The following is an 11,308-nucleotide window of genomic DNA, read 5'->3' on the forward strand; positions in this document are numbered from 1 at the left end:
AATTTACTAAAAGAGTGTTCCTCGGAAGCGACAGTAACAAGCATGATAAGAAACAATCTATATGCAGTCATTAAGTTTGGACAAGTTGAATCGAGTTCATATTTTTTAATTGCATTTAAAATATTTAAAGCAGTTGCTTTTAAGTCTGGTAAAATTTATTTTACTTGATATTTAAAAAATTCGATTTCGTTAATTATTTCCTGGTTAATATTATCTTCGTTGTATTTGATAGCTAAATCAGATGCACATTATTTCAATATTTCAACTGGTGTTCAAATAGTGAATAACCAGAAAGGAATTGAAAATCATCAGCAATATTTGATAATTGTTTAAACCTCCATTTCATTTGAGCCATCCTATTATCAAGAACTTGTAGTATTCCAATGCTAAAAATTGATATGCAGAAATATCTTCACCCGATGATTTTTCTCCACTCATAACTTTCATTTTTATTTTCCTTTTATTTTAATTCAGATTTTATTCCAACTTTATCACAAATACTAATAGCTTTAGTTTTAATTTGTTCATTTCCACTATCACGCATTTCTTGAAGAAAAACATTTAACGAATTTATCAATTTTGAATCCTGATCTATAGAAATATTTTATTTACACGATATATTTGTTTCAGTATTTTATCCCACATGACTAAAAAATAAACAAATTCCAAATCAAACTGTTTCAATATATATTCTGCATTAGCAACCCTGTCGCCAAAAATTGGATTGGTAGATATGTCACGTAAAGCTTTTATCACTTCGCCAAATTGACAACACAGCGAATGAACTGCATTATATTTAGATACCCAACGTGTGTCACTGTGCGTTTTTAATGTTACTTAAAACTCATTAGTACTTTCCAGCGACTTTTTGATTTAGAGAAATAGTTAAATAAATTTTGTACAATACCGAAAAACGAAATCATTTTTACTGATACACTAGCAGCATGTACGTCGATTAAATTAAGGCTGTGTGCAGCACAAGGGACAAACTGAGCATGTTCATTAATTTCTTTTAATCGAGCTTGTACACCTTGATATTTTCCCGCTATGTTTGCCCTGTTATCATAGCTCTGTCCGCGACAATTCTTAAAACTAAGTCCATCTTTCTCCAGCTTTTGTAATACATCAGTAGCTATTTCTAGTCCAGTCTTTTCATCAGTATTAATAAAATCAACAAAACTTTCTTCAATGACGAACTCAGTATTAATTTATCTAACATATCTTATAATTTCACAGAGTTGATCTTTATGAGAAGAGTGGAATCAAAAATAATAGAAAAATATTTTAAATTTTTTATCCTATGAATGATTTCATTTCGTACTTTTGAACCGAGTAAATTTATAAATTAATTTTGGATTTTATTTGACAAATATGTGATTTGGCCCTTATTTTCTAAGTGACTTAATAAAACAGAATCATAGTTGCTAATTAGACCAATTAAATTTAAGAATATTCCACAGTCAGGTTTTCCTATAGATCCTCTCAAAACTAAATTGTTTACGCAACAAAATCTAACACAGTTAATCACAACTTTCAAAATATGTTTCCACTTTTCCTTTTCATTATTAATTTCTAATTGCAGTGCACTGCCAATCGTATTATTTTTATTTAAATTAGTTTTGAAATTTTCATTCATTTTCAGTTTTGAAAGTTCATTACTATTCTCATGGTCACGTATTTTAGGACTTAACTTTTTCCAATTATTACATAATATATATTAAATATATAATATACATATAGACCATATGTAAAATTGATTTTATATTTTTCTAAAAAATTTCATCAAAATAAACTTTATCCCTTTATCCAGCCAGTGTTATAACCCCACCTATAAGCAAATCCAATGAATGCGAACAATGTTCTTTTGAGGACGTATAACCGTGTTATGGAAAGGTTATTTATTGTTTTACGAAAATGAGTTTCACACTCAACAACCCTCTTTCGACGTGCCTATACCCGTATTCAAAATAATGTTTGAATATTAATATTCACGTGGGTGCGTATCCTCGGGTTTGATGCAGTGCCATCTTCTTTTGTGGTTGCATCTACCACGCGCTGTTTGCAAATTAAGTTAAACATTTTAAATCAGTACGTGTTGGGTATTTTATCAAGTAAATATGTAGTTTTAAATGTATTCGTATAACTGAAATAGAGCCAATAATAATGTCTTGAAAAGTTGAAAATACAAAGAAAGTAATGTGACAAGTACCTAAACTTCTGAACAAGACATAACTGAAAAAAATTTCTCGAAAACAGTGGTATGATTTATTTACATAAGGCAATATTTATTTTAAATGATTACTATATTGATTATATTTATTCTTTTCAGGGATTCTATTATATAATATCTGAATTTGCGTATAGAGAATTTAATGAACTATATAAACTATACATAGATTAAATACTACGTGTACTTGTAAATAAGGAACCTAATTGAATTCAACTGGGGAAACTCTGCAATATTGTTAATAAATTGTATATGGCCAACTTGCAATAGTATATTATACTTATCAAACAATTTGCTTTAACGAATATTGTTATATCACTCAATTATATTTCATAATCATATATTACTGTACCTACCTATATGTATATAATATATGAATTTTTATTAATAATTATATATCCACCATCGTATGGATTATTTTGCGATGTAAAATTTGATATTCAATTAATATATCTAATGATTTTAAAGAAAAAAAAAGCGGGTATGTCGTGTATGTCGCTCTGATGTACAGTAGGTTACAAGTGGGTTACTGTAATGGATGGAATTAAATTTGAATCCAATGATTTATATCATTGTATACAAAAAACGATTCTGAGCGAAGACGGTTTATCTGTCTAGGATATATTATAGATTATTAAAAATTTTCAAATCTTAGATTTAAAAAGAAAATTTTTTATGAATTTCTAGCTTAAAATAATTTCTGTATTTTCGTGATTTTTACATAATATGTTGTCAAAACTCAAACTTTGAATGCTTATAAAAAAAAATTGTGACTATATATTTCTTTTATTTTTCAATTGCTATTGTAAAAATATATAATGAGCCTTGTATTAAATTTTCAAATCTTAGATATAAAAGGAAAATTTTTTATGAATTTCTAGCATAAAATAATTTACGAATTTTCGTGATTTTTACATAATATGTTGTAAAAATTCAAATTTTGAATGCTTATAAAAAAAAATTGTGACTATGTATTTCTTTTATTTTTCAACTTCTATTGTAAAAATATGTTAGGAGCCTTGTATTAAATTTTCAAATCTTAGAATTAAAAAGAAAAACTTTTATGAATTTCTATCTAAGATAATTTGAACATTGTCGTAATTTTTACGTATTTAGTCAAAATTTGAACTTTAAATGCTTATAAAAAAAAATCGTGCCGAATTTTTAATATTTTTTAACTTCTATTGTTACAATGTGTTAGAAGCCTTGTATTAAATTTTCAAGCTTTTCTACCGAACAAATAAATTTTTATCGATATTTATAGAAAAAAAAAACTAAAAAAGTTGAAAAATTAAAATGTCAGTAAACGGCTCAAAACAAATCTAAACATTTTGAAAATTTTATCAAATATATAAAACGCCTATATAAACATTCAGTCAAAATTTCAAGTATCTGCGGTAATTTGTTTTACAGTTACACCAAAATAAGGAAATCGCTAAAAGTGAAAATCCAATGTTGTAAAAATTTAAATTTCAAATGCTCATAAAAATTTAATTTGAATTTCAGGTGGAATTTTTATTTGTGATAAAGATTGAAAAACTTGTAAGGAATCTTGTATTAAATTTTTAAATCTTAGATTTAAAAAGAAAATTTTTTATGAATTTCTAGCTTAAAATAATTTGTGAATTTTCGTGATTTTTACGTATTTTGTCAAAATTCAAACTTTGAATGCTTATAAAAAAAAATTGTGAATATGAATTTCTTTTATTTTTCAACTGCTATTGTAACAATATGTTAAGAGCCTTGTATTAAATTTTCAAGCTTTTCTGCCTAACAAATAAATTTTTATCGATATTAATTTAAAAAAAACTAATAATGATCGAAAATTTGAAATGCCTATGAATAGTTCAACTTAAGTCGACATTTTTTGAAAATTGCATGGTGGATAGAATATACTTATATAAACATTAGGTGAAAATTTCATGTATCTATGGTCATTTGTTTTAAAGTTACATCAAAAACCAAAATCGATTTTGTCGAAAAATGAGTGTGCGTAAAATTTCCCGTTTTTCCCTTAATTTTTAGTTTGTTTTTCTCAATTATTTAAAAAAGTATTAAGAATTTTTTACTTTTGACCCCCCCCCCCCAAAGTACCAACTAGATTCACTTTCTGATCAAACGAGGTACTGAAGTCAAAAATCGAAGCATTTTTACTGCCCCAAAACGTGATGCCAGACACAAAAAAAAAAAAAAAAAAAAAAAAACCACACATCATGGTAAAATCAATACATTCATCGCTCCGCTCAGAATCTAAAATATACATTTATACTGATTAAAATTTAAGTCATTTAAAATTTTAATATTTTAGAAACAATGAAGGTGTTAAAATTAATAAAACATATCACCTATATTTTAAACATTTTAATAAGTATAAAACTATTGCAAATATTTCAGCGATTATTGTTTCATTAGCACGTATACTAACGTAATTTCCTAAGGCAATGAATAGCATTAAGGCAATTTAATGCAACTATAAAAGAAGACAAAAAACATAATATGCCACATTATTGGCAATTTAAATAAACGTCAAATATATGTGTCTACATAAAAAAAAATAATATATGAAAACCCCACCTCAGGTAGGTAACTATTTTGAAAAATAAAAAACTAAATTCTCTTAACATTTTTAGTGAAATAAAAGGTTTTTTTTTAAATTGTTCAGAATGAGGAACATCAAGGTTTTTTACAACTACTATAATACCTAGTCGTTTTATGTATTATGACTATCCTCGTCTGCAAGTTATGTTAAGAACTTTTTCTCTGTATTAAAACATATTTCAGCAGTATTTAATTTTGAAATTTAAAATAATACAAAATATAAATCCATTTAAAATAGAAATTTTAATAATTAATACTAAGGAGAAATTTAGTGCATAAAATTTAATCACTTAAGCGTGAATTTTATATTATTTTCTTTGTCGAGCAAACGAAAAGGCAATGCAAAATATAATATGATTTCTAAATAGGTAATAAGCTAAAATGTCAAGTGATTAGAACAGAATACTAAAACACTATATTCCAATATTGAATATTCATCACAAATAATTTCTTTTTTCAATTAAATTTTATTCATATAATACATTCATAATTCATAATAATCAGCGCTCGGGACTTATAGCACTTAAAATCATTAAAATAAGCGCTTAAAAAAGCTCTTAAAAACATCATTATAAGCACTCAAATAAGCATTTAAAAACTTAAATTTTTGCAAAAATATTTATCAAAAAACTAAAAACTAAAAATTTCTAACTAAAAAATCAAACAAAATAAGAATAAATCTTTATATTTATATTATAAAATAAATTAAACTTCATTTTTATTACTTTAAGGATTTTATGGATTTTCCAAGGGATTTTCTGAAAAATCAAATGTAAACGATATTTATAATATTTTAAAACATTATAAAAACGTAGAAATACTGGTCAAATAAGCGAAAATAATCAGTAAAACTGAAAACTGAAAAATCGCTGAAACACGCGAAAAAAATCACTTTCAAACTTCGTAATTAAACGTATTATAACATGACATACACTTCCATAGCACTATGCTACATCTTAAGTCAATCAATAAAAATAAGCAAATGCTTTACGTCCCGAGCCCTGTTAATAATATATTTACTTGATATTTATGTACAATACATCTTAAAAATATAACTTAATAAATAAAAAATTTAAAATAGTAAATATATATTCTAGTTTTAAGCATAGGTACTAGGTACTATATGGCTTATTTATTAAAATCATTTTAGAATAAGATGTTGTACCTCAAGATATTTATTTTAATTTAACTTTAAACAGTTTCATTGAATACCTAGTTAATCTCGTTAACTTCTAAATTTCTAAAAATGTACAAATAAAAAAAAAAAATTTAAGTTGTTATCTAAATTTATGATTTTCAATACCTCATTAGTCATTACGTTGTCAGATTAGTATTATAATTTTACATTAGGAAGATAACATATTTTATAGTTATTAAGATAACATAAACCTATTAAATTTGATAAGTCCTATTAGACTAAAACTGTCTTCAGATTTAGTTTAAAACTGTTTGTCTTCTTTTAATATTATAATAGTATAGAAATCAGTTTATCCACAAGTGAATTAATTTTTTAAATAACCACCTATTAGGTTACATAAAAAATCATCAACAATTCTATTTATACTAATCGGTAAATTGTCATGTATGTTAGTTGTCATATGATATGATGTGTAATGGAAATCACATGGAACATCTCATTAGTTATTATTACTTTGAAAATTGTACCTATAAGGTAACACATAATTATTATTTGTAAATTCAATTTTTTAGACTACAATAGTCAATAGGTATTTAACTGCATTATAAATTATATCCATGATTTAATTTTAACAAAATATCTGTAATGTACACCATACATACATATATACATATATAGGTATAACATTTGTTTTATTAACAATTTCTCTGTTCTATTTGCACGAAATCAATCAATTTTAATCCCAAATGTTGGACTAATATAATTTCAATATTCTCAACTTAAATTAATTGGTATCTATCAACAATCTACCTAGTAACTGTACTTATATAACTACTATACGGTATTCCTTACTTCAACGTATTTTCCTAAATAATCCTGATATAAGAAGGTTCTTAACCATTTATGTAAATAATTTTGCTATTTGGTAGCTATACGCTTCTCAAAAGACGCCTTTATCGGGTGCCAGAGATGATGATGAAAATGGTTATGTAAATTTTGAAAACCCAGTAAGTGCGATTCTACAGCACCTAATGACGTCGTTGGAGTAGAAAACAATACACAATATGTGCAATGCCTACTACCGAAAGCAAACAAAAGCGCTCGGCTATAGGATCGGATGGTGGAAGCATAGTGGTTCGGAGTCAATTTGCAGCGTAGAACCAAACCCGCCTTATTTACAATACGATTGCACGCCCAGTACACCCAGACAATATTTGGAATAATGAAGGATTCAAACGGGCGCAATCAGTTTGAATCTGATAAAAAAAAATACGAGGAAGAGATGGGGTAGAGAGAAGTGAATAAGTAAATAAAACTAGAGATAAAAAGATGCGAAGGTATAAACAGTACACCCTTTGGTTAGAAACTACAACATTTGAACAGCTTATATATTTTAACGAATACAGTAAAGTATAAGGCTAGACTGTTTTCGTGAGTTATACAATTAATGATGAACGTCCAATGCTTAAGTACAATTATAAAATGTAAAAAATGTATAATGTACAATAAGCATATTTATTAAATTAAAATAATATGCTTTAATTCTACCCAATATATTCAATTTGTACTAATGGATTAAAGTTTTAAAAAATAAGCCTTTGCATGAATAGCATTTCACCGTTTAGCAGGCTCAGGTTAATATAAGTGCAGACGGTACAAGTGTACCCATAAGAATTATATATATATATATATATATATATATGTATAAGAATTATTCAATGTGCCACTAATTATGTTGTTTAAATAAATATATTAATATACAAGTATTATATTATAAATATATGTGTAAGCAGTGGAGTAGTCAGGGTCGAACAGAGCATTATTACATTATAATATATGATATTAATAGTGTGTATGTGAATTTTAAAAAAAAATGTATAGTAATGAATTACCTTAAAATTACTAATGTGTAAGATTTGAATAATGAAGTCAACGTAACGCTTAGTACATTCTGCATTATTTTACTTAATTTTCAGTCATCAATTGTATATTTAAATAAAACATCCTCCAATTAATTAAATAGATAAAACTTTTCTCAGACATGAGGTATCTACAATTTATTACAAAGTTAAATAAAAGCTTTACAGTTCATTGCATTCTTGGATCTGGTTTTTTGAGCTTGACTTTTCGTTTACTTTTACAAAGTATACTATAGAGAAGATGGCTGCATAATCACTACAGTTATTATAATTTGAGCCACAGAATTTTGTGTAGATAGTAAAAATAAATATATTCATCAGTTTGGGGATTAAATGAAATAATTTTTTTGTTGAATTTTTTTTTAGTACATTTAATTACGATAAAATTGAATCTATACATCACCAAAAAGTCCGTTTTTTTTTTTTTTGATAACTTATAACTATTTAGTAGTATTATAGTATGTTAATATATTTAGATTATATTATAGGTATACAATCATGTGGTGAATTAGATAGGCGGATACAAGAGGTTCAGCTGTATTATCGACAGTAATAATTTTAGAACACCCGAAGGTTGATATAAAATAGTAAATACAGACACCGTGGAGATGTTGACTTGACGAAGACAATAAAGTCAGTTGTTTGCTTCTGAGTCCCTCAAGTTATTGTAAAATGCATCTCAAACTCTAAGTACCGATTTTCAGTGCCATATACCACCTTGTGTGATATATGGTGCACTCTGGTGACTGCTTTTGGCGATGATGCAGCATCGTTTGAAATGTTAATGTACAATACCCACTGGAATATAATATTCCATCCCGCATCTATAAAGTATAAAGTTTTTGTACTAATGGTCGTAGGAGTCACGGAAACATTGACGGTGTTTGTTTAAAATCGATTTTTGGTAACTAGAACTCATGGGCCATACCTACTTCGCCAATGATGGGCACTCACCTAGTTACGAGTACCTACATTTTATATGCTCCTTGTGTCATGGGTTTAGTGAACCGGAGGAAAAATGTACTAACGACAATGATCTTTTAATAAAATAAAATTAAGCTTTATACTCTACCTATGTGTATTGATAATATATAAACAAATTAATATTAAATGGTAATATTTGAAGCTATTTATGTTTAGAAACATTGACGTATAATTTGAATAGATACCTACTTTTATTTAATATCTGATTCCGAATCCATACGGCATAAATTCAGAAATATGCATAACAACTTCATGTTTTGTACACATTCACACTGGTTTAAATGTAAATGCATTGTCAACGAAATAAACTAAACAACTGTCATTATAATAAGACGTTTCACGTTTCCGCTGTATTAGGTACCTACTGTTCCGATTCTCGTTATCTAATTGGTGTTCATCCCTTTTTCTTTTTTGACAGATTTCTTTGAAATAAATACAAAACTAACATAGAAAAGAAAGCCTCTTTCCTTCGTGCTATAGCTTTACATAAATGAATTGTTTTATCCAGTCACTTATACGAGTAAATCCTCATCTTTGACATTGTGAGTTCATAACTCTAAATTTATAGACATTATGTTTAATGTATTCTGTACCTAAAATGGCTGCAACTACTACCACAACACAAACCAATTTAAATCATTAATAATAATTGTGAATCGACCCAATCATAACAAGATATAATGATTTTAATATATCCTATATAAAAGAATTAGTATTAGTTTTATTAGGTAATTATTTTTTTTTTTGGATTAAATGCGTACTAATTTTTAAAACATATAACCACTTAATATAGTGTAATATCTTAACTAAACTTTAAATATCTCAAAAATATATGCTAACAAAGTCAACAAAAGTGATCCATAAGTTTAATCTTATTTATTGACTATAAACAAAATAATTTTTATTCGTGAAACTTTTTTAAAAAGGGATTAAAATTAATATTTATCATTCGCCGTTATACACCAATACCACTATGTGATAGAAGTAAATCTAATCATGGTATAAAAATTAAAAACAATCGTTCAAACTTCAAGCCCTTAGTTTTACCTTGCTGGCCTACTTACTCAGTTTCAATTCCATACAATATAATGTTATAACGTCTTAATTTATTTACCTGATATTAATCATTATTTTTCTTTGAAATTAAGTGTAGTATTTTAGAAAAAATAATATATAAAAACATATAAATAATCTTGATAGACCTGTAAAGACAATTAAATCAAAATTGTTTTATAAGAACTCAATTCAATTTTGTATTAAATAATATTATTCTACACAGGATTTACTGTATAAACTGTAATGTATATTTATATATTTAGTTAGCTTGCCAAAAATAATACGTTTATCGCTGTATCATATAACTGGTGAGTGTTTTAGGATATTATACGTTGGAGCTTTATTAAAAGAAAATATGGCACTCTCTCATTTTTTTTATTAACCTTTTCCTGACTGAGAAACACATTTTTATCGTACTACTTTGACATTGCACAATAATAAAATGGAAACTGTCAGAAAAATGAAATATATCATTTTTCTGGTGAAAAATTTACACTGGCCTAAGGATTTATGTAAAAAAAATACTATCATACTAGGATATAATCAAATTGTAATTATGAATTTAATTTTTAAATTCCATTTTTTGACATTCAATTACTTTTATCTTAATGCTTATTTTTTTAACATCTAAACATTTTTATTGATGTACAACCGTTGGAAACACAGAAAACTAGTATTATTTCACAACGTTATAAAAGAGAAATAATGAATCAATTTTGTAAAAATAAATGATTTGATTATTTATTTGAAATTTAAAGTTGATTTTCTATTTATATTAACTCATTAATATTACTACATGTGATAACTGTTTTTAGGTGGGAAGTTATTGGGGGGGGGGGGGGGGGGGAGAACAAAATTTGTTTTAGAACTAGGATTTTATTCAAGGAATAAAAAGAGCATAGGTAATAAATTAAATTAGTGTTCCTCATTTTTATGATTATTTTAGTGAGAATGTGTGAAAAATGAAATAAAATGAAAAAATATATAAAGGATACATTTCATAATAAATAACATATACAGTTTTTAATATTATACAAAGTTAATTAATACTAAGCCAATAAGATAATAAAATAAATAACATAAACACTACTGAATCGTGACTCATCATGACAGATCTTTGGTTGAATCAGTAGCCTAGGTAGTTCTATAACTTACTAACTTAGTGATAGTTATTATGTTAAATAAACTAGAATGTAAATATGTAAATATGTAAATATGTAATTATTGTTTATCTACACTAATATTTTTGTCTAATTATGTCTAACCAACCTTAACTATTGCTATCGTCGTCTTACTATTGTTATTATCACTCACTACTATACTGTTATCATGTTAAAATAGCCAAAAATGAATATTACTTATTATCCATAGATGTAGATAGCGTAT

General features: G+C 26.1%; 1 protein-coding gene across 1 annotated transcript; it reads right to left on the minus strand.

Moving 5' to 3' along the window:
- Nucleotides 1–460: 460 nt before the first annotated feature.
- On the minus strand, nt 461–7,920 carry LOC149056033 (zinc finger MYM-type protein 1-like). Its single transcript, XM_089226991.1, has 5 exons — nt 7,856–7,920; nt 1,402–1,586; nt 908–1,183; nt 615–836; nt 461–546 (listed from the first exon to the last, which is right to left on the minus strand). Exons 1-5 carry the CDS (start codon nt 7,918–7,920, stop codon nt 461–463), a joined length of 834 nt encoding a protein of 277 aa, XP_089083117.1.
- Between the last annotated feature and the right edge of the window lie 3,388 nt (nt 7,921–11,308).

This window comes from Diuraphis noxia, unplaced genomic scaffold (assembly GCF_037042655.1).
Source record: "Diuraphis noxia isolate RWA-SAM2 unplaced genomic scaffold, SU_Dnox_SAM2 contig0004, whole genome shotgun sequence".
NCBI lineage: Eukaryota > Metazoa > Arthropoda > Insecta > Hemiptera > Aphididae > Diuraphis > Diuraphis noxia.

Bases quoted from the DNA above. Each gene is read 5' to 3' on its own strand.
- LOC149056033 (XM_089226991.1), bottom strand. From the start codon at position 7,920: ATGCAGAATGTACTAAGCGTTACGTTGACTTCATTATTCAAATCTTAC. The intron at 1,587-7,855 runs GTAATTCATTAC...TACGATTGGCAG, and splicing joins TACACATTAGTAATTTTAAG to TGCACTGCAATTAGAAATTA. The intron at 1,184-1,401 runs GTCACTTAGAAA...TCGTCATTGAAG, and splicing joins CTATGATTCTGTTTTATTAA to AAAGTTTTGTTGATTTTATT.